Source organism: Canis aureus, chromosome 24 (assembly GCF_053574225.1).
Source record: "Canis aureus isolate CA01 chromosome 24, VMU_Caureus_v.1.0, whole genome shotgun sequence".
Taxonomy (NCBI): domain Eukaryota; kingdom Metazoa; phylum Chordata; class Mammalia; order Carnivora; family Canidae; genus Canis; species Canis aureus.
The window spans coordinates 41,028,902-41,050,475 of record NC_135634.1 but is presented as its reverse complement, the minus strand read 5'-3'; the positions used below and the strand labels follow the sequence as shown (position 1 = coordinate 41,050,475).

The 21,574-nt window shown below is 42.4% G+C and overlaps 1 protein-coding gene across 5 annotated transcripts in view; it reads left to right on the top strand.

Moving 5' to 3' along the window:
• Positions 1-21,574, top strand: part of COL4A4 (collagen type IV alpha 4 chain) — a 125,980-nt gene that overhangs the window by 10,523 nt on the left and 93,883 nt on the right. For 4 of the 5 annotated variants that reach the window (XM_077869029.1, XM_077869027.1, XM_077869028.1 and 1 more), the window contains exons 3-5: positions 6,726-6,882; positions 7,621-7,663; positions 11,573-11,650. In XM_077869029.1, coding sequence (XP_077725155.1) covers positions 6,821-6,882; positions 7,621-7,663; positions 11,573-11,650 — 183 coding nt within the window. In that variant the 5' untranslated portion in view covers positions 6,726-6,820. The remainder of the gene's footprint in view (positions 1-6,725; positions 6,883-7,620; positions 7,664-11,572; positions 11,651-21,574) is intronic. The other variant, XM_077869030.1, reaches the window with a different exon arrangement.

Below are 21,574 nucleotides of genomic sequence, written 5' to 3'. Positions count from 1 at the left end.
GTTCAACACAAAGGCAGTTCCCAGAGGTCTGAAAGTTCCAGAGAATTCATATAGAGTCACTCCAGTCCTACCCGAGGGGAAAATCACAGACCAAAGCAACCTGGGCGATTAGTATTTTTGGCAAGGGATACACCATTCTGAGTCAAGAATGTCATTCTTAACCTGGAGGTAAAGGGCCCATCTGGTTTGAAAATCAATTGTATATTTTTGGAACATATATCACCTCCATGTGATTTCCAAGTGGTGACATTTTTATGGTTATTGTCAACTTTTATGTTGATATTGAGAGGAGTTCTCAAGGAGAAAATGATAATAAAAGCCTATGTTGGCAGATAGTTTGCTGAGATATGGTCCAGTTGGTTCTGGACTGAACTCTAAGGTCAACTGAGGACTCTGTAGTACTCTCAAACAATCCAGCTGAACCTGGAGGGAGGGCAAGGTGGAGGCGGACTTGGTCATATTCCAGCAGCATTCTGGTCAAGTTGGACCCGAGTCATTCTCAAGAATTTACTTGAGTAATTCTCAAAGTTTTTCCATGTTACTTCTCAGAGAATGTGGAGCTCCAACCACATTCCAGTGGTCCATGGACCACCCAGATTCATCACCTGCTTCCAAAGCCTTGTGATATTTATTGAGATTGACTGCTTTTTCTAAAAAACTCAAACCAACGTGAACTCTTTGAAAGTCTGCAGGTAGAGTCAACCCAAGAATTTGGAGTGTTCAAAAGACTGAAACCAAATAACCTGCTTGAGTGTTGGGGAAAGGACAGGTCATCTCTTCTAGGGAAAGTGGAAGCCTCAAAAGGAGATGTCCAGCCACCCAGGTGGACAGAGCATGTCAGTCTTTTTCCAGGAGCACTATCCTTCTATCCTTTGAGGCCCTTTGCTTATTTCTTTGTGAAGATGAGCCTTTAGGAATTCTATTTTGGAAAGATAAAGGTATGCAAATAGGTGTTCAGACTACACAAAAAATTTTTTGCCTTGAAAAGAGAGTCTTCAGATAGCTCAAGTATCAGAAGGTCAAAGGGAAGAACATGTAGACATTAATAGGAAGTTATTTCGCTGAAAGAACAAAAATATTATTAAATAGAGCTCAAAGACTTAATGTTCCTTGGGAAAAGAAAAGACATTATACTTATACGACTTTTTTGTTACTGAAAGGTTCTAATACTCAGTCTCCTGCTATCTGGTCCTCTAATCTTGGCCCTTGCCCGCCCCCATCCCCCAATCGATGAGAACCCAAGCAGGGTGTATTTCTTTTCAAGATTGGGTTGCAGAGAAAACAAATTCCTCATAGTAGAAATAATGATTTGGAAGATCTCAGATCTTGTTCCCAGACATAGTATTTGGAAAACATCGAGCAGAGGCTCCTAAGAAGTCCTAGGGGAATTAGAGTCCAGGAACTTTCATAAAGAAGTGAAAGAAAAAAATCAGCTCAGGGAGTTGGAGGAAGAGAGGCTAGTGACGTTTGCTGAATACACAAGCTAGAAATGACTGAAAGAAATACAGGCTGGGAAAGAGCCTGGGGACCTTACTTGGATTGTTGAATGAGGCTGGTGTAGAAGGTCCAGGGTTCTTAAGTTCAACTTCCAGGGGAACCTCGAAGAGAGCTTTCAGTTGGGGTGTCACAGCCTGGGGACCAGCTGTAGAGATGGGGCAATGCTTTTCATCAGACTTGGCTGGATAGGTCAGTTTGCTCAGGTCAAGGGAACAGACTGTATAAAAGTCTGCATCAGAAACTGGGCAGCTCTTGGGAATGAGTAGTTTTTCATTCTCCTGTTATAGATCATCCTTCTTTCTCTTTTTGCATTTTCCTCCCTCTTTTTATGATTACTGAGGATAACTATTTTCTCCAAATTCAGACTTGTCTTTCACCTTGACCTGTCCCAGCCTTTGAACGTATGACTGTGTCTCAGAGCTCTTCCTGAGGCATCCTTCCTCCTTCATCCCCCGTTCTTCCCTATCCTAATTTCAGCTCTCCAAGAGGACTGGCCCAGGTCATCTTTTTGCACCATCCTTCCCAGCCCTGAGTCGGAGTTCTAGGTCAAGCACTGGGTTGGGCTACTTTTGGGTCAGGTGGTTCTCCTCCCCAACCCTGTGGCTGGGTGATGAGAATGTGGTAGCCTCCTTGCTCAGCTGGGCTGAAGGTGGGGCCTGAGTGGGGCCCGATGGCAGCAGCTTATGGAGAATGCTCCCTTCCTGAGAATAACAGTTGGCCAAATAAAGCGTGTCCTTTGAAAGGTGCAGAACTTTGGCAGAAGTTTCCTGGGTAGGCAATCTCCCAAAGCTGCTGTTTGCATACGGTTTAGTGGCACAGCACTTTGGGTCATGTAAAGCTTTTTTTCCCCTGTACTAATGATAGACTCCATTGGAAATTCACTGCCTCCGCCTATCCCATGTGATCAGAGCCACGTATTTGTGAGTAGGTCGGTTAGAAGGACAGTGTTCTGAGTGAGAATAGTCTCGTTCGTTGTTTGGTGCAATCGAAAGCTTTGTTGAGACAAAAGTTTTTATGCTCTTAACACAGGCAGTTGTGGCAAAGAAAATCCTCTCGGGTTGCTGTGGAATCCTGTGTCAGCCATAGGCACTGTGTGCATCAATGTTCGTGTCCAGCTGATAGCAGATGGGCCCTCTGCTCAGCTACTGGTGCTATTTAGACGGAAGAACAGTTGTAAACTCTCTAAGACTTCTTGATGGCTAGTCTAGGGCTCGACAGGCATGCAGGATAAGCACATGGCAAGTCATCCAAGGCTTGCTCCAGGTCAAATAGGGAACAAGGCAGTTTTGTTTGTTTGTTTTACCTTTGGCAGCTCATCTAGAGCAGAGATCTTCACGTTGAGGTACATACACCCTTGAGACACAGAAGGATTCTTAAGAGATGTGTAGGCAGCTGGGAAAATTAAGTCGATGAATTAACTTCTAGATTCTCAACTGCTATAGATATTACTTTTTAGAATTGTCCTATTGGAAGATGGGCCTTTGGCTGAGGTTCTCACCAGCCCCTTCACAATTTTCCTTCTGCTACTTTTCACCAGAGGCATAACCCCACCTCCAGCCATCCAAGCTGTTACCACCCTGCTTTGCCCCAGAGGGCAAGAACTGTCTATGGGCCAGATGCTGGGCAATGTAAACACAGGTGTAGAGAGCAGTCTACCTGTCAGGCTCCACATCCCTGGGCCAGGTAGTGTCCAACTTTTTGTTTTCATCACCATTGAGGGAAAACCTATCAGATGGTAGGTCACTCCAAATGATTCTTGCTGATGATGAATTCTATATTGCTTTTGGTAAACAACTCAGGAGAAATTCAAAGCATTGGGTGACAAGCATAGAACAAATTCCTTCTATTCACAAATTCTTTTTTCTGTGAATAGGTTTATTAGAATTTATAGTTTTAAGAAACTAACATGGAAGCAGGACTGTTGCTCGACCTGCCACATCTCTTGACCAGATGTCCTGATTGATCTGGGCTAAATGGACTATTTGAGAAACCAAAAGCCCAATTCATTCATTGCCAACTACATTTCTGATAAAATTTCATTTGTAGTATGTTTAATAATTGTTCATCAAAATTTAAATTTATTTGGATTATATACTACTCCTCATCATAATGGTAAACAAATTCAGGTGAAAAAATGTAAGACTTAGATATTTGTGATCATAGGAAATAAAAAGTATGTAATTTATATATATATATATTTTGTTGTTGTTGGAGAGAAGTATGGTAGGGTGATCAGGATAAGATTTTCAAGTATAAAAACATTGCACTAGGATATATGGATATATGTGGGGGAATGGAATGGAAATACAAATTCAAGAAGAAAAATGATGTAAAATTTCTAGCAGTCAAAAAACTGCTATGTGCTGATGGTGGTGAGAACCATCCTTGTGATGCTTATGATGATCCATTGACTGCATTTAAAATAGTGCCGCAGGGCGCCTGGGGGGCTCAGTCAGTTGAACGTCCAACTCTTGATTTCAGCTCAGGTCATGATCTCAGGGTCGTGTGATTGAATCCTGTGTCAGCTTCCATGCTCAGTGGGATTCTGCTTGAGATTTTCTTTCTTTCTCCCGCTGATCCTTCCCCATTCATTCTCTCTCTCTCTCTCTCTCTCTCTGAAATAAATAAATAAATCTTTTTAAAAAATTTAAAAAATAGTGCTGCAACCATTCTTATTTTATAGATCTCCAAGTACAATATTCCAATTATACTTTGCAACTACTTAAAGATAAAATGAAGGTTTTTTTGATGTTACCATGTGAAAAAAGAAGGGATGTACATAATTTAAAAACCCCTCTTAGAGGAAGATGAGAGCAGACATCTGCAGGCTGCCATGCTTAGGTGTCAACTGGGAGAAGGAATATATATTACAGTCAAAAAAAACCCAGCTCTACCATTTATTAGCTCTGTAACTTTGCACCAATTACTTAAAATGACTTAATTTGGCTTTCCTTTACAACAGAACTAATACTTTCCTTACTAAATTGTGGTGAAGTAAGTGACTTGATGTACTCAGTACTCTTAGCAGGGGGTCCCTGGCATAATCAACGTCACTGTCTCTCCACTTCCCCCAAGGCTGTATGATCCCTCTTTCTGTCTCCCCCTTTCTCCTTTCCTCTATCACCTCTTCTGTATTCAAAGTTGGTCTTTCTCGCATCCTCTAGTAAATGTATTTGATTCACGTTCTGAAGGTCCCAAAATATCTTCTGTAAATTCATTCATCTAATGGATATATATATATATATATTAAGCACTAACTATAGTCCAGGCACTATTATGGCACTGGGGATAACTGTGAATAAAAAAAGATAAAATCCCTGTTGTCACAGGACTTACTAAGTACATGGTGATGAGGATGCATTGGCTACTCCCAATCAGCAATGTACTTTCACTCATGACAGACCAGTTAGATTTCTGTGGATTGGTCCATCTGTCCATCCACCCATCCATCCAGCCATCCATCCATTCAAATACAAAATATTTTGAGAAACACCTAAGTGTTAGGACTATGATCAGGCATTCTTGTTCTGAAAGTGACCACGACAACACTCTATTTTAATAAAATTCCTTTTTGTACACCCTTTATCATAATATGTGTAGGGATTAAATGCATCATGTATCTCTTTGGGGGTTAAATGCAAATGTCCTTGGTTTTCTTTAAATTTTTTTTTTACTGTTTCCCATTTGTTTAAAATATCTAGTAGCTTTTGAATGATTCAAGCCAATTTGTGTATTTCTTCCAAAGCAATAATTTGTTTTATTGACACTTGCTCCCAGAATGCAGCTTTAAGAAGTATTTAAAATGATGGATTTGGGGATGGGAAATGATCTGGGCACTCAGAGTGATTCCGCTTCTACTTGTTTTTCAAACTGTATCATGGAATGTTGTCCAGCCACCTACTTGGAGAACTAGTCTCCCATAAATATGGCATTGAGTTTATCTAGATTTTATCCAGAAATTTAAAAATAGCCCCAACAATACCAGTTTTCTTCTCTTTGCCCAATTCTCATTGATACAGGTCTTCAGAGAAGCCAGAATTTTAAAGATGAGACGTTTCAGTTTCGAGATACTTCCATTCAAGACATTCCTTTAAGCCAGAGATATTTTATCAAAGATAGAGTGCTTTGAGTGAAAATATTTTTTTCTTTTTTTATTGAGATAAAGTTCACAAAATAGAATTCACAATTTGAACTCTTTTAAAGTTTATAATTCAGTGTTTTTAGTATATTCATAATGTTGCGCAACTGTCACCACTAATTCCAGAACATCCCATTACCTCAAGAGAAGAAACCCTGTACCTTCCAACTCTCCTCTTCCAACCCTTGACAATTGCTACTCTATTTTCTGTCTCCATGGATTTGCCTATTCTGGGTTTTTCATATACATGAGATCATGCAATCATATACATGATTTAATGCAAGTCATATAATATATGACTTCTTTGACTTAACATAATGTTTTCTTCAAGGTTCATCTATGCATCAGTACTTCATTCTTTTTATGGCCGAATTCATTATGTGGATGTAGCACATTTTGCTTACCCATTCATCAGTTGATGGACATTTCGGTTGTTTGCACTTTTTGGCTACTATGAATATTTATGTACAAGTTTATGCATGAAAATAATGTCATTTATCATGGTATATACCTATATACCTAGGAGTGGAACTGCTAGATTGTATGGTAATTCTGTGTTTAATTTTTTTTTCTTTTTTTTTTCTCTTCTGTGTTTAATTTTTTGAGGAACTGTCAAAGTGTTTTCTACAGCAGCTGTACCATTTTGCATAAAAATATTTTTTTTACATATTGGCTGTATTTGTGCAAAGTATTTCTATACTAAAGGGTTCCTTTCCTAGTTTCAAAAAGTGAAAAAAAAAACATGCACTTAAGTGAATTTTAACTTGGATTTTCAAGGGCAGATGTTACATAGAGGAATATGCCATTTAACACAATGAAGCAATATTTTATACTTGCATTATATACACCTATTTTTCATTTCTCAAAAATATATTTGACATAAATAACTGGAAATTATTTTTTAATTTCTAAATATAAAATTGATATTCAGTTTAATCATCAGTAAGATTGTTTCATCAAAAACAATTGAATTCCCCCTTTAAAAATATTTCCATTACAATGAATAATGAAAGTAATTATTTTCAACATTGATGCATATTGTGTTTTAAGAGATGTATTTATATTTAACATATACAAACTTTAAACCCAGGGCATAGAACCTCACTTATAAGTGAGAGTCTTCTGGAAGAGAAGAGAAACCTGACAATCTTTTTTAAGTCCCAAGACTTGACTGTGAGGTAATCCATGCACATGGCATCAGTAAGGTGTTCATTCAGGTGGATCAAGCCCTTGGCCAGAGATCCCTGGTGAGTGTCCTTAGTGCGATCACTTGCTTTTATTCAATAATTTATTCTAAATGTTGGTTTTATAGTTATGAATTGTCTCAACATTTCATGTGTCAAAAAGCCACATTGTTCCAGAAACCTGTGCATTATGCTACTTTTTTGTGATTCATTTTTATTAAATACCAATTCGCTCTACTCTCCTGAATTGCACCCACATCATCACCAATGGGAAAAACACTCATCTAAAGGCTGCAGATTCTTGCTTTCTTACTAGGTTTGAATAGCAAAAACCTTCCTAATGTCCAGAGCACAGCAGGGGCCCTGCAATTAGCTGAGTTAGGACAGGGCACTTCATGAGTATGATACTCAGAATAACAGCCCCTGAGAAGGTCCACATCCTAATCCCTGGATGCTGAGAATATGTTCTGTTATATGGCAATGGGGAATTACGCTTGTGGATGACACTAAGGTGGCTAATCAGCTGGCCTTGGGGAGAATTACTCTGGATTATCTGGGTGGACCCGGGGTCCCAGGCACAGTGAAAACCCCACTAAAGGACTGTGAGTACTTGACTAATTAGCAAGAAGGAAGGTAATGTGACAGCCAGAGAGGATAACATTAATATTGTCACTAATGACAGCAGCCTATTAGAAATAAAAAGAAGCTTTCTGGGATTTATTTCTTTGTTCTCTCTCTTTTTAGTTTGTTTTGCATGAAAATGAACAGTTTAAATTAATCTACATTTTTGCTGTTTCATAGGTCACTTATATTTATCCTCTTTTCTGTACAACATGCATATGGGGTAAGTACATTCATTAGCTCTGCATGCATTACTCCCGTTATAACTCTTTTTGCTTCAAACAAGCCACTCTGTAGGACTCAGTTTTCTCATCTGCAAAATGAAGCATTGGACTAGGTGGACTCTGAGGTTTCTTTCCTATTTTACAGTAAATACTTCTTACCAAGTTACCCAGGTATTGGAGATTTTTTTTATTTTATAACATAAAATTAAAAAAAAAATTGGAGATGGGCAGGAAGCAGCTGAGGCACTTCAAGATTAAATCAAGAAATAATAAGATTAAATGTGAATATTTTAATTCTGGAGACAGATATGCCTAGAATATTCTGTAATAAGATCTCTTTCTTCTGCTTCCTCACTGAGGAATCTGAGTTATTAAACTCAACCCCGCATGGTTCTGGGAAATCAGACTATGGAGTGCCTCTAACTCAGGTAGACCTTGAGACAACTGAACTGGTTAAGTCCTTTTATTCAGCACATCTTCATCTGTCTATCCTCTCTAGTTTGGACTTACTCAATACAATTTCTGTGATTTAAGTTAACATAGGTCTTTTCAAAGCAAATCAAAATAGAAAGGTGCCTTCTGTTCCCCTTTTCCTATGAGTTAGGAAGAAAAAGCACACATGTCAGGGAATGAGAAGCTCTCCCCAAGTAGGGATAATAAGACTTGCTTCATTTAGTTCACACACATTTGAGACCATCATCTGAAATAATGGATGGAACTACATTGAAATATATATGGATTTTTTTTACCTGATTTCTTCAAGTTTTTTTTTTGTATTATGTATTTTTTTCTCTAATTATAAGAGTCTACAGAGTTTTAAATTTCACTTCCTTTGTTCCTCATGTCCCATATGACTGAATAAAATTCTTGAAAAATAGGTTTTAGAGATTTCACACAAAAAAATAGCTCATACTATAGTTGGGTTTTAAAGATAGTGATATAAATCAATGCAGTATGTATGGAAAGCGACTTGGCATTCTCCACCCGAATTGCAAATGCATAATCCTGTTGACACAGGGGTTTCCCTTTTTGGAATTTATCATATGTATTTATACTAACTTGGGTATAAAGAAAATGCATAAGAATATTGATTGCAGGGGAGCATTCAGAAACAAAAGAAGGGAGATAGCTAAGAAGGACTGATTAATCAAGCTATAGAGCCATTCTATTAACTTGGAATGATTTTGAAGATGTCTGATTAAGAAAAAACAGAAAGTTATGGAGATATATGCCATTTTGGTAAAAAGAAAACAAGATCCAAATCACAAAACAGTGAGTTTGTGTGTGTGTACTTGTGCGCATGTGTATGTGTGTGTACATGTGTATGCATGTACCTGTGCATGTGCATATGTCTACATGTGCACGTGTGTACATGTGCATATGCGCATGCACAGGTGCATGTGTGTGTGTGCACACATCTCTGATCATGGTGTGAGCATGTTCAAAACTACCCAGACTCTGACTGAGGACAGTGAATGTGTCTCGGTGAGGGTACGGGGAGTCTGGGTTGGAAAAGAACATTTCTTCTCCTATTAGACTCTTTTGCTCTGTTTGAATTTTTAATCATATGCAAATGTTTTTCCAAAAAAAAAATAGAGGTGCAAATGTAGGACTGGTTATTAGTCTAGAAATCAATAACTTATTTCTCAAACATTTTATTCCACATACATTTGTTTTAAAAAATCTGAGATAAAACAGATAGGAACTTCTTTTTTCTTTGAGGAATAACATTAATTTTTGAGAATGCCGGTGTGTTCCTGGTGAATGTGGCTTGCACTTCGAATGTTGCCTTGTCTGAGATATGTCTTTATCTTTTTCAAATGGGTTTATATGATCCGTTTTTGAAGTGCAGTTTTGTCCTCTACAAACACCTCCCACTTTTAAGGTGGCATTTATTGGGAAATGTCTAATGTAGAAGAAATTCATAGAGACTAAAATTACCTCTTATTTCTTTCATCAGTACCAAAGCTTTATAGGGAACTATTTCTGTTCCTTTATTAGACTCTGCTGATTTATTTTAAACCGATTCTTTCCTGAAATGTAATTTTGCTACAAACATCTCTGTGATGCTTGGCACAATTAAGTAAAAACAAACAAACAAACAATGAAAGAACAAACTTGCCTTTATTATCAAGCCAGCTAATCAACTGACCTTCTTTTCTGGTTGTTTTGATATCTCACTGAACACAAGTAATGAATCCCAACCTTAAATGAACCCAAGTGTTCAGACTAGTTATTTTAAGTGTTTTCATACTGTCCTGGACCTGGGCATTTCTTTTCTTTTTTTTTCTTTTTCCACCTTATCAGAGTTTCGAACTTGATGTTTCTGTATTCACAGATAACAATGTGACTCAAAACTCAAGAGGCATATATTTCTGAAACTTCAAATACATTTTTTAACTTAATTCTTGTCAAGGTTCACATTCCTGTATGCTTTCAATGACCCTAAAGAGTTTTGTTTATATTAATGTCTTTTTATTTTATTAATGCTTAATTTAAAGATTTTTGGTTTGCATCTGAGCATATTTTTCCAGAAAAAAAGGTTTAAATTGCGTGATTGAAAAAAAAAATACATTCTGGATAGACTCTTTTCCCTCCCATACACATATTCATATACATGTGTATATTTATATGTGTGTGTATTCATATTTATACATATTCAGATGTATTTACATATACGACTTATGCACATAGGTGTGTATGGATGGAGGTCTTCCATCAGAATATAAATACTGGTTCAAATGTTTTATGTTCCCCATCATACTTTGGCATAAAGGCCTAAATTTATAGCCTTGAGTGTGAAAGATCTAGTAGTCATAGAGATGTGTGGTTAATACATAAACGTTGCAGTGAGGGCTGGACCAGGCAATATCATGAACTAGGCCAAGTTTATCCCCAGTGCCTTTCCAATATTCCTATCTGCACTCTCAGCAACCAGCACCTAGAGCTGCTTTTGCCACCACTCCCTCCCAACCCGCAGCCCCAGGCTCTGAAGGAATGCTCAGTGTTCATTGTCAGCGCAGGTGCATCATGGTGGCTGTTTTGTCGTTAAGGGATCTACTTATGGAAACAGTTACTCTGGGATTATGCGCTTGTATTGAAGTGACAGATGACTCTGGATACAGACAATGAGGATTTGTGAGAACAAGGGGCTGATTCTTCCCAAAGGGCGTGTGTGTGTGTGTGTGTGTGTGTGTGTGTGTGTGTGTGTGTCTGGAGGAAGCATGAATGTTAAGAAAATATGAGAGTGTGGAGTACCTCTTTAAAAAGAATGTTGGAGAGAAGTTAGGAAAGAGAAGTGGAGAAAGAGCCCAGATTATTCAAGTTCAGGAGCTTTCTGGTTGGGAGACACATTAGAAGAACCATCTTGGAGTTAGAGCAATTTGCAGGAAACAGCTGTCATGTGAAGTCCAAGGCTGAGCTGAGAGCAGTGACTAGGAAGGACTCCATGGTCTTGGAGGGGAAGCCAGAGGGTCCTGTAAAGCAACCAAATTTACAATTTCAGTGAGACACCATGGTGCACTTACAGTTTTCCTCACCATATGTTTTATACTCTAAGATCATCCACAACTTAGTAAATGTCTTGCCAGGAGAGAGACCTTGCAGGATTCTGGCCAAAGAAAAGTGGCTATAGAAGGTTTTTTTTTTTCTTTTTTCTTTTTAGTGCTAGCTCACAGGAACTTTTATTTTGCTGACATAATCATCAGCCCTCTCACCAAGCCACAGTCTAAGTTCTTTGCTTCTTGATACATCAACATTAGTCCTTTCTTCTCACAGATTCAGAGGTAAAAGTATACTGTGGAATTCTCGTGGGTTAGGTAAACCGAGGTGCTCGTTGTCATGTACACATCATGTGCCCAGCTCAGTGTGCAATACCGGTTTACTAAACCAGATGCTTCACTTTCCAGAGTGGAAAGAAGTTTGTCGGCCCCTGTGGAGGAAGAGATTGCTCGGTGTGCCATTGCTTTCCTGAAAAAGGGTCTCGGGTAAGTGATGGAAAAATCAGCACAGACGGTGGGACAGAGAGACAGTGGGAGGGAGAGATGCAGAGCTACTAACCAAAGGGTGTAAAGTTTCTGGGGTGCAAGATGCACGAACCCTAGAGATCTGCTGTACAACATCTAACAACAGTCAGCAACAATGCAATGTTCACTTAAAAAATTTGTTGAGACGACTGATGTCATATGAAGTGTCCTTACCACAATCAAATGTGTAAAAAAGATCCACATGGATGGCATACTGAAATTTGAGCCATTGTGAATGCTTGGCTTGAGGAGTCGCAGATTCTCAGAATGTTCTGGTAATGGTCACTGTTTCTATATTTCACGATTAAAGTTCTGTATATTCTGATAAGAGATCCCAATGCTATTACACTATATGTCACACTTAGAATTGCAAGCTGTGATTCACCCAGTGTCTTATGCAACCCTGGTCTTGGGAGCTGCCTTCTGCAAAAAGGGTCCTTGTGTCAAATGGCACATACTGTGTCACCACCATCTTAAAACTCAGGTTGCATATCAGCATTTTAAAGGCCCTGAGAAGTATGAGATGCAGTGAGGGAGAGGGGAAAGAAGGCTTGTTTAACCTTATATAAAGTAGTATATGTGGACATGGGACTGCAAGACTCTTTAGGATAATGCCTATTGAAATCACATAGAATCGTGTTCTAGAATTCAAATGATAGCTGCATTTATTGTGTGCTTCTTATGTGCCAGGCACTGCTCTGCATACTCAAAATGCTTTAGCTCTCCGACTCCTCATGACAGCTCTCTTGCCGTCTTATCGTGTTGACTTTGCAGGACAGAAGATCAAAGCTCAGAGAGGTGTAGTGTCTTGCTCAAGTCCACACCGGACGGCGCTCCGGCTGACTACACTGGCTTCTCTGTCCTGCCGTGCACAAGAGCCCTCTAGGCCACTGTGTATAGGGTCACTTGAACATTTATGGGCCCTCCCTTATATTCTGACAGCAGTAGTTGGCAGCCCACTAACTCATTGGTGCTGGAGCATTAGATCAAACATACTCCCAGAACCTTGCAAGAAAAGAGCATGCTTCAGAAACTTCGGAGAGTTTCTGAGTCAGCTCAGTGATTCTGTTGAAACATGTCCACATCAGTCCTATAGGGCCTAATGCTCAAAAACCACAATTCAGTAAAGATCAGTCTACGGGGATGCAAAACATCTCCTGAGAGAAGGGACCATATATTTTTCCCCATAGCTTGGCTTTATCTGCACATGAGACGTGTGCGACACGTAGGGGCTCCTGTGTTCAGCTCTCCTCCTGAAAGCAGCTACCTTATTGAACTGATGCGACGGCAAGTCCCCTTCTGCTTAAACTGCTTTGTCTCTTTAGTACTTCAAAAAAGAGCTCAGAATTTATCTTGAGCTCTTTCAAGCTCCCTCCGTGATAGAACTTAAAAACCAAAGGTACAAACTTCCAATTACAAAATAAGTAAGTCCTAGGAGTCTTTTGTACAACATAGTGACTTTAGTTCATATTGCTTTGTATATTTGAAAGTTGCAGAGAGTAGATCTTAAAAGTTATCCCAAGGAGGGAAAAAAAAACCAGTAGCTGTGCGATGATGATAACAAAATTTACTCTGTGATCATTTTGCAATATATACACGTATCAGATTATTATTTTTTTTTTATTTTTTTTTTATTTTTTTTTCACGTATCAGATTATTATGTGTATACCTGAAACTAACATAATGTTATGTAGATTAATCATGTCTCAGAAATTCTCTTGAAACCTAAGGATGCTAAAAGCTAGCAATCTAAGAAGTGCGTTAGCCTTTTCCATATAAACGGACACATTATTTGGGAGTGGGGGTGGGAAGCCTGGCTTTTGTGTGAGATTTTTAAAAAAATATAAACATACCAAGATCGTATAAATAAGAAGTAAAAGAGGGGCACCTGAGTGGCTCAGTGGTTGAGCATCAGCCTTTGCTAAGGTCGTGATCCCGGGGTCCTGAGATCGAGTCCGCATCGGGCTCCTTGCAGGGAGCCTGATTCTCCCTCTGCCTGTGTCTCTGCCTCTCCCGCTGTGTCTCTCATGAATAAATAAATAAAATCTTTTAAAAAAGAATAAGGAAAAGACACCAGTGCATCTACATTTTAAGGCCCTTTGAGCTTGAGACTCAAGAATAATGGATCATGAGAGGAAGAGGGTGAGGGCACCAAAAAATAAAGAGGAACAGTTGCTTGGGGGAAAGCTCTGATTGATTGATTGATTGATTGATTGATTATTTTTTAAAGATTTTATTTATTCATGAGAGACACACACAGAGAGAGAGAGAGAGAGAGAGGCAGAGACACAGGCAGAGGGAGAAGCAGGCTCCATGCAGGGAGCCTGACATGGGACTCGATCCTGGGTCTCCAGGATCAGGCCCTGGGCTGAAGGCGACGCTAAACTGCTGGGCCACCAGGGCTGCCGGAAAAGCTATGATTTAAATGAGGCTGAGAGTGTTTATAGTGAGGACATGTGGCGATGTCTAGAGACATCTTGTGGTTGGCCCAACTGGATGGCAGGGACACCACTGGTGTCTAGTGGGTATAGGCCAGGGGTGGTGCTCGGCACCTGCAATGCCCAGGACAGCCCCCACACACACCAAAACCTGCCCTGTCTCCACGTGCTAACCGGGCTGAGGTCGAGCAACCTTGCTCTCATCCCACAGCAGCTCTGGGAGGCCGCTGTGACTAATATTTTCAGCTTTCTGTCCAAGAAACCTGAATTTCCAATTGCTGGTATATGGAAGGGACAGGAGCCACCCCCTGGTATGTGACCTCAATTTCAGCATTTGCCCCACGATCACGAGAAGACGACTACACTCAGACTCAAACTCCAGACTTTTGTCATAACTTTGCCAACTGGGGTGGGCACTTGGAGCTGCCTGAGCCTTGGCTTCCTTGTATTTACACCGTTAGCCCTTTCTCTTCTGTTGCATTGGGTGTTTGGCCATCAGAGGCAATGCACCTTGCGTCCCGTAACACAGCGTCCAGTGCCAGGGGTTACGGGGGCTCACGGGACGGGCTGCAGGCAGGGTCTCTGTCCCTGTTCCTGGGTGGCCAGGGAGATCAGAATGCAGAGCAGCGGTCCACCTCTGCCCTTCCCGAAACAGATGGCTCCCATGTGGGGGCTGCAAGTTGCTGGCAGAGGTTTCCAGCTGGGAGTTTGGGAGCTTGGCTTGTGCGTAACTGGGAGGTGGTGTGGGAGGTGGGTGCTCCCCAGTGCCCAGCAGCCGGCCAACTCACATACTGTCTCTGGGGCTGCAGTGACAGCTCCAGGGGGACTGGAGAAATGGGAATAACCTGAATTCCGGAGGGTTGAGGATCCGCCCCAGGCGGCGCAGCCCATTAGTGGCACAGCCAGGCATTCCTAAGAAGGAAATTATTCCCCTTTTAGGGATGAATGCCTGAGTGAGTAGTTTAAGCCTCAAATCAAAACTGCTGTGTCTGGAGCAACTGCTGGGAAGCCAGGCTGGCCCCGCGCAGTGGACAGACTGGAGGTAGGGTTTGAACTGGGGACCCACGCTGTTTGAGGTGGGTGAGTTTGAGGTGGAGCTGGGGTGTAGCGAAGGCAGGGACCCAAGGATGGGTTCCTTCAGTTCTGGCAGAGGGAAGCTCAGCTTCATCGGTGGACCCTGGAGACTCCCAGTCTAGCTTCAACATGTGTTTCCACCAGTGATCATGTGTGTTTCCCTGTGGCCTCCCTCCAGCTGCATCAGTTGGGCCACTCACTCTCCCATGAGCATAATCTGAACCTTCCCACTTGCCTACCGTTTTCTGGAATCTCTTCCCACTGGCACTCTGCCTCTGTCTTTCCTGCTCTCCCCAAGGGAGTTCAGTGGAGACCCCAGGTCTCCAAGGCATCCCCTCCAATACCTCCTGGCTATGCTGATGCCCCTGGCAGGGACCCAGTTCCCTTTTCTGGTATTGCTCCTACCCTGGCCTGTAGCTCTGTTTGGGTGTAAATGTGGATGCACCTGACCCTCTTGCTGAGATGACAAGCATGCACTCCTTCAAGGTGGTCATATGGACACAGATAGAATGTTTATGCTGGGTCCTGGCCTTCAGTGGACACTCTAGAATGTAAGTTGCTGACTTCTGTTTCACCCCTTAAGAACTGGGGCATCAATTTCTTGTATTGCTTTGAGATGATCACAGTAGATAGCTCATAAAAGGCAGTTTGTACCCATAAATCAATACATTAAAACCCAGACTCCAGCCTGGCGAGGACTGGGAGCCTGGGTGGGTGGCCATGCTGGCCTGTAGCTTGCCTGCAGGGACACCTGCCATATCTAAGAGAAGGGGGAACAGATTTAGCAGGGAGTCCCTTGGTCCTCCCCACCCACGCACACACATCGTTCAAACCTGTTATGAAATGCATTATCTCATGTAAATTCAAATTCCTTTGTGATTTCAGGTAGTTGCCAGAAATGAGTAGTTTGAGCAGTGGCAGCAAACAGGACCTTTTAAGGGTTCGGGAAAGAGCTCCTGGTGGAGGGTGGGAGATTGGAATGCCTGTGGCTTCTTTTGGGTTCAGAGTCTTACCTGGGAAATAAGGGTTTGTGCTATGGGGCTGGTCCCTGTGGGCCTTAACAGCCTTAGGTCCTATGATGTGGGCATGGCCTTTTACATACAACAGCGATATAATTGGCTTCCAAAATATTTTGCAGTCACACCCTGACATTTCCCCTAACCTCATGATAGTTTCTCTTTAAGGATATAAATGAGGTGGCATTGGGCAAGATTTGAAGGTTTTCTTTACTAATTTCAGTGGAGGAATCTTCATGTTTTTAGTGGCTACCTCCATGCAGGGAGAATTATGTGTCTTTATAGACTAGGATGGGACCTTTTACAAGTTCCACTTCAGTTAGCATGATGGTAAGGATGCTTTCTATAGCTTTTCCCAGAATAAAGTGTAAAATATATCCATATTCTTTTTCATTCAAGGAAGTCTAGCAACTGTCAAACTGTAAACTGTTCCATTAAGAACTTTGTAATTTGGTGATTTTTTACCCAAGGGATCAAATGGCTTAAAATTCAAGACCTGTCTTAGTTTTTGTGATTTGAAAGCTTAAAATCACACATTATCAAAGCAGTGTTTCCTGTGGAAATTTTAAATCACTAAAAAATGTACAAGTATTTTGCCCCACAATCTCATTCTTTTCTCCCTCACACTCCTAAGACCCTGCATTCCACGATAAAAATGGAATTTGCTTGAGGGATTTTAATTATTAACATTTTTCGTCGTTAAATTATTTGCACACAAAGTTCTAGAACTCTATCTCTTTATCCCTCACACAGCTGTATTCTAGTACACTCTATAACTACAGCCTGATAAATGGCACAGAGCAATTATTCTTAGGTCCCAAAGTTCACAAAAGTCAATTATGTTATATTTTGGTGTAAGCAGATTCCAATGACAACTGACAAATTTGATCTGTCACCACCCCTTTAGACTTTTGGTTTCTGCTTTCTTCTTTCTTCTTTTCCTTCCACATCTTTCTCCTCCAAGAACGCACTCCCTAGCTCATTTTGTCCCTTTTGGAGAATTCTCTGAGAAATGAAACCCTGCCTAGGTAAATCTCAGGTGTTTTCAGAAAACAGCAGGTAGCCGGAGTAAGGAACCCGGGGAAGGGACGTTGGCCTTGGGGACTGTGGGGAGCTGGACAGTGCGTTTGTCCTGTAAAGGCCTCAGAACCCCAAAGTGGAGAAAACCTAGTGCCCAACAAACACATTTCCCAGTACAGTTTAGCTCACCCGCTGTTTACAACTTCGGCTGTGCTTGTTAAAGTGATCCCCGTCAGGAATATTAACCTTGATTTCTGAAGAATGAAAAGCTTGCAAAAGTGAAAAGGATGGATCTGCAGGTGTAGGTGCTGGAGGAAGTATCTCTGAACAGGGCGTGGGAAACCAAGAGGGACACAGGCCTATCGTTTAATACTCTTTGGTCCGTTAATAATCACAGTGGGAGAGGTAGCTTGTATCCGTATGGGAGAATGACTCCAACACTAACTAACCCACTTTCACTATGCTGGTCGATCCCTCTCTTTTAAATCTTGCACTCATGCTGGAGAAGGAAGGAGAGAAAACAGTCATATATTTGCCTGCTATGTTGTAGAGAACATGCTGTTTTTCCAAACAGGCCAGGTATGCAGAACCTCACCGGGGAATCCCAGCAGCAGTGTGGGTCGGAAGGTAGGTTTTGGTGTATCTGCCCTGGTCAGTCACCTCATTAAACTGCCAGTGATTTGCAGCAGAGCCTCTGGCCTCCTCATGTGGAGTTCAGTTCCATAGCAACGAAGACTGCTGAGCTCTGCGACCCAGCGTGAACTGAGGCCAGGCGGCCGCAGAGCTCAGCAAATGTGAGACTACGCTGCACTTGAGAGGATCAAGGTCATTACCGAAGGGGAGACAGCCTTGTCGGTGGTGAGACATTAGGGCTGGCAACGCAGGTGCTTCCCAAACCAGGGCCTTTTCCCCAGAGGAAAATGCGAAGCAGTATTTGTAGCTCTGGAAAACCTCTCCAGGGTGAGGGTCACATCTGACTAAATTAGTTAAAATGCTGAATTATAAAGAAGGTAAAAGTAGATTTCTTCTTGCAGACACCATTTTATAAGTTGCCAAGAAATCCACAGGGAGACAGCTATGTCTCAAAGGTGCTAATTTTTTCACTCCTCTTGTCATATGAGCTTATCTGCAATTCATTCAGCAAATGACCATTCATTCATCCCATTCTTTCGGCAAATAGACATTGAACTTTGCCTTGTGCCTGGCATCGTGAGGCTTTGATGATAAAGAAAAAGGTCCTTGTGGCCTGGAGCTCAGAGTCCAGCAGAAGGGACAGAGATTCAGCCTTTGGCCATTATTTCTGGGTAACTGAGGGGTGCCAGGCACTGTTAGGAGCTCGGGGTGCCTCCGGGTAAGAATGGACAGAGACCCTGGCTCTCTCCCTGGAATAACATGATGCCCTGATTTGTTTTTGTTTTTGTTTTTGTTTTTGTTTTTAAGATTTATTTACTTATTTATCCATGATAGAGAGAGAGAGAGAGAGGCAGAGACACAAGAGGAGGGAGAAGCAGGCTCCACAGCAGGAGCCCGATGCGGGACTCGATCCCGGGACTCCAGGATCACACCCTGGGCCAAAGGCACGCATCAAACTGCTGAGCCACCCAGGGATCCCCTGATTTGGTTTTATATGGGAGCCTGTGTGGGGGCTGGGGCAAGGGCAGGGCTGAGACAGCAGTGGAATCAGAGGCCACCTAGTGATGGCCTGGAAGCATGTCCTGTTGGTTCCTCGAGCTGCCACAACTGCCATATGCTTGGTGGCTTAAAACCACAGAAGCTTATTTTCTCGCAAGTTCTAGAGCCAGTCGTGCATAAGCAAGGTGTCGCCATTGCCACACTCCTCCATAGGCAAGAGAGGAGGCTTCGTTCACTGCATCTTCCAGCTTCTGGTGGCTTCCAGCATCCAATGGCTTGTGTCCATGTCACTCCAGTCTCTGCCTGTCTTCACACCACCTTCTTCTCTGTGTGTCTGTGACACATCTTCCTCTGTGCCCCTGTTAGCAGGGTCCATGTAATGGCATTTAGGACACATCGGATAATCCAAGACATACTCCTCTCAAGGTCCTTCACTTTATTTATTTTTATTTTATTTTTTAAAGATCTTATTTATTTATGAGAGACACACAGAGAGAGGCAGAGACATAGGCAGAGGCAGAAGCAGGCTCTCTGCAGGGACCCTGATATGGGACTTGATTCCAGGACTCTGGGATCATGACCTGAACCAAAGGCAGATGCTCAACCACTGAGCCACCCAGGTGCCCCAAGGTCCTTCACTTTAGCACCTGTATTGCCATGTAAGGCAAAATCCACAAATTCCAGGGGCTTAGGATGTGAACATATCTTTTTGTGGCCGCCATTCAACCCACTGCTAGTATCTGGGCCTGGAGAACAGCCTCTGTTGGGGTCCTGAAGTGAGAAGGAGATGGGCTGGCATGTTTGAGGGGCCAAAAGGTGCCCAGAAAGGTTTGGTTGACCTAGGTGAGGGAGCAAGGGACATGACGTGCAGTGGGAAAATCAGGTGTAGGTTCTCCTGTCTGTCATAAGGAAGGCTCTAAAGGATTTTTTAAAAAAGATTTTATTTATTTATTCATGAGAAATGGAGAGAAAGAGAGAGAGACACAGGCAGAGGGAGAAGCAGGCTCCATGCAGGGAGCCTGATGCAGGACTCGATCCCAGGTCTCCAAGATCAGACCCTGGGCTGAAGGCAGCGCTAAACCACTAAGCCACCCCAGGCTGCCTTCTGAAGGATTTTAAGGAAGGTAAAAGCAGGTTGGATTTATGTTATGTTTGGGGCATAGAGTGAGTGTATATGGGGGACGATGTTAGGGAAAACCTGTCAGGGGCTTCTACAGTTGCCCAGGTGGGAGGAGAGATTGCTTAGCAAGGGGGTACGTGAGATATTGGAGGAAGCGGGTGAGTGTCAGGAATATTTGGGAGGCAGGATTGATAGGAACGAGGGGGGCAGTGGAGGTACGGTAAGAGGTAAACAGCCATCTAGGAAGTGGTGTATGGCCAAGGAGGACACTGGGGGCATGATCATGGGTCTTCGAGTCCTGTATTGGATTTGTAGAGCTGGAGGTCAATTGAATGTGGACAGGGCTCCATGAAGAAGTCTGGGCTAGAAAGGGAAGTGGAGGGAGGAGTTGGTTGTTCAGCATTGGATGCCATTGACTCCATGGAATAGGTCAAGTTTGCCTTAGAGAAAGTGAGAAGAGGTCAGGGCAGCCCTGCAGAACTCCAGGAGGATTCCCCCCAGCAGGAGGAAGGGGGGCAGGCAGAGAAGACACAGGAGAAAAGCGCAGAGATGACCAGGGGCAGGGACATCAGAACAGAGTGAGGGTCAACTGGTTGGAGCTCCTCAGGGAGCCTCACGAGCTCTCCACACTGCCTCATGCAGTTCCCATAGCAGATGTATGGTTTTAAAAAAAAAACTCAAAAATATTTTATTTATTTATTCATGAGAGACACACAGAGAGAAGCAGAGACACAGGCAGAGGGAGAAGCAGGCTCCATGCAGGGAGCCTGATGTGGGACTCGATCCCAGGACCTCAGGATCACGACCTGAGCTGAAGGCAGACGCTCAACCACTGAGCCACCCAGGTGCCCTTCCACAGCAGATGTATGATGTTGGGCTGCCCTTCCACCATTTTTAAGAATGGGAAAGCCGCTCTTCAATAACCAGGTTCAAGAGGTGACTTTATCTATTGCTCAGCGGCACAGCCCTACCTTCTGGAACACTGGAACACTGCTCTTCCCAGGGCACCACCCGGCCTCTCAAGCAGCTGGATATCCTGGGTCAGCGCTACTCTGGGCTAAGTGGACCACTTTATCCTCTCATTAACAAGTGAGGCGATCTTAAGGAACAAGAAAATGCTCTGCCACCACAGTCCAGTCCCCTTGGACTGTCTATTACTTGAATAACACCCTTTTGTTACTTATTTGTATAACCCTTCATGATATCCAGCAGTTTTTCCCATTACAGGGGAAGACCCAGGAGGCACTTAATTAAAGGTCAAGCTACGCATGGAGCCCTGTCTGCGGCTCTAAGTGATGTTATAGTGTCACCTAGTGGATCAATCTTTGAATTACAGTCAAGCATGAAAAAGGCAGGAGAGGTGCCCCTGAATTGTTCATTATAAGGTCTTGGTCCATTCAAGTATTCCATGAGTTTGTGTTTAGAATGTGTCTCGTGCAAGGCAGTGGCCATGGTTCTGGGGTGTTCATAAAATGTACACGGATCCTGACCCCAGGGCCCCAGAAGACATCACTCCGAGCAGATACTAATGAGAGTAACATGCATGAAAGAAGAATGAAACATAGGTGATGAGTCTATATAGGTG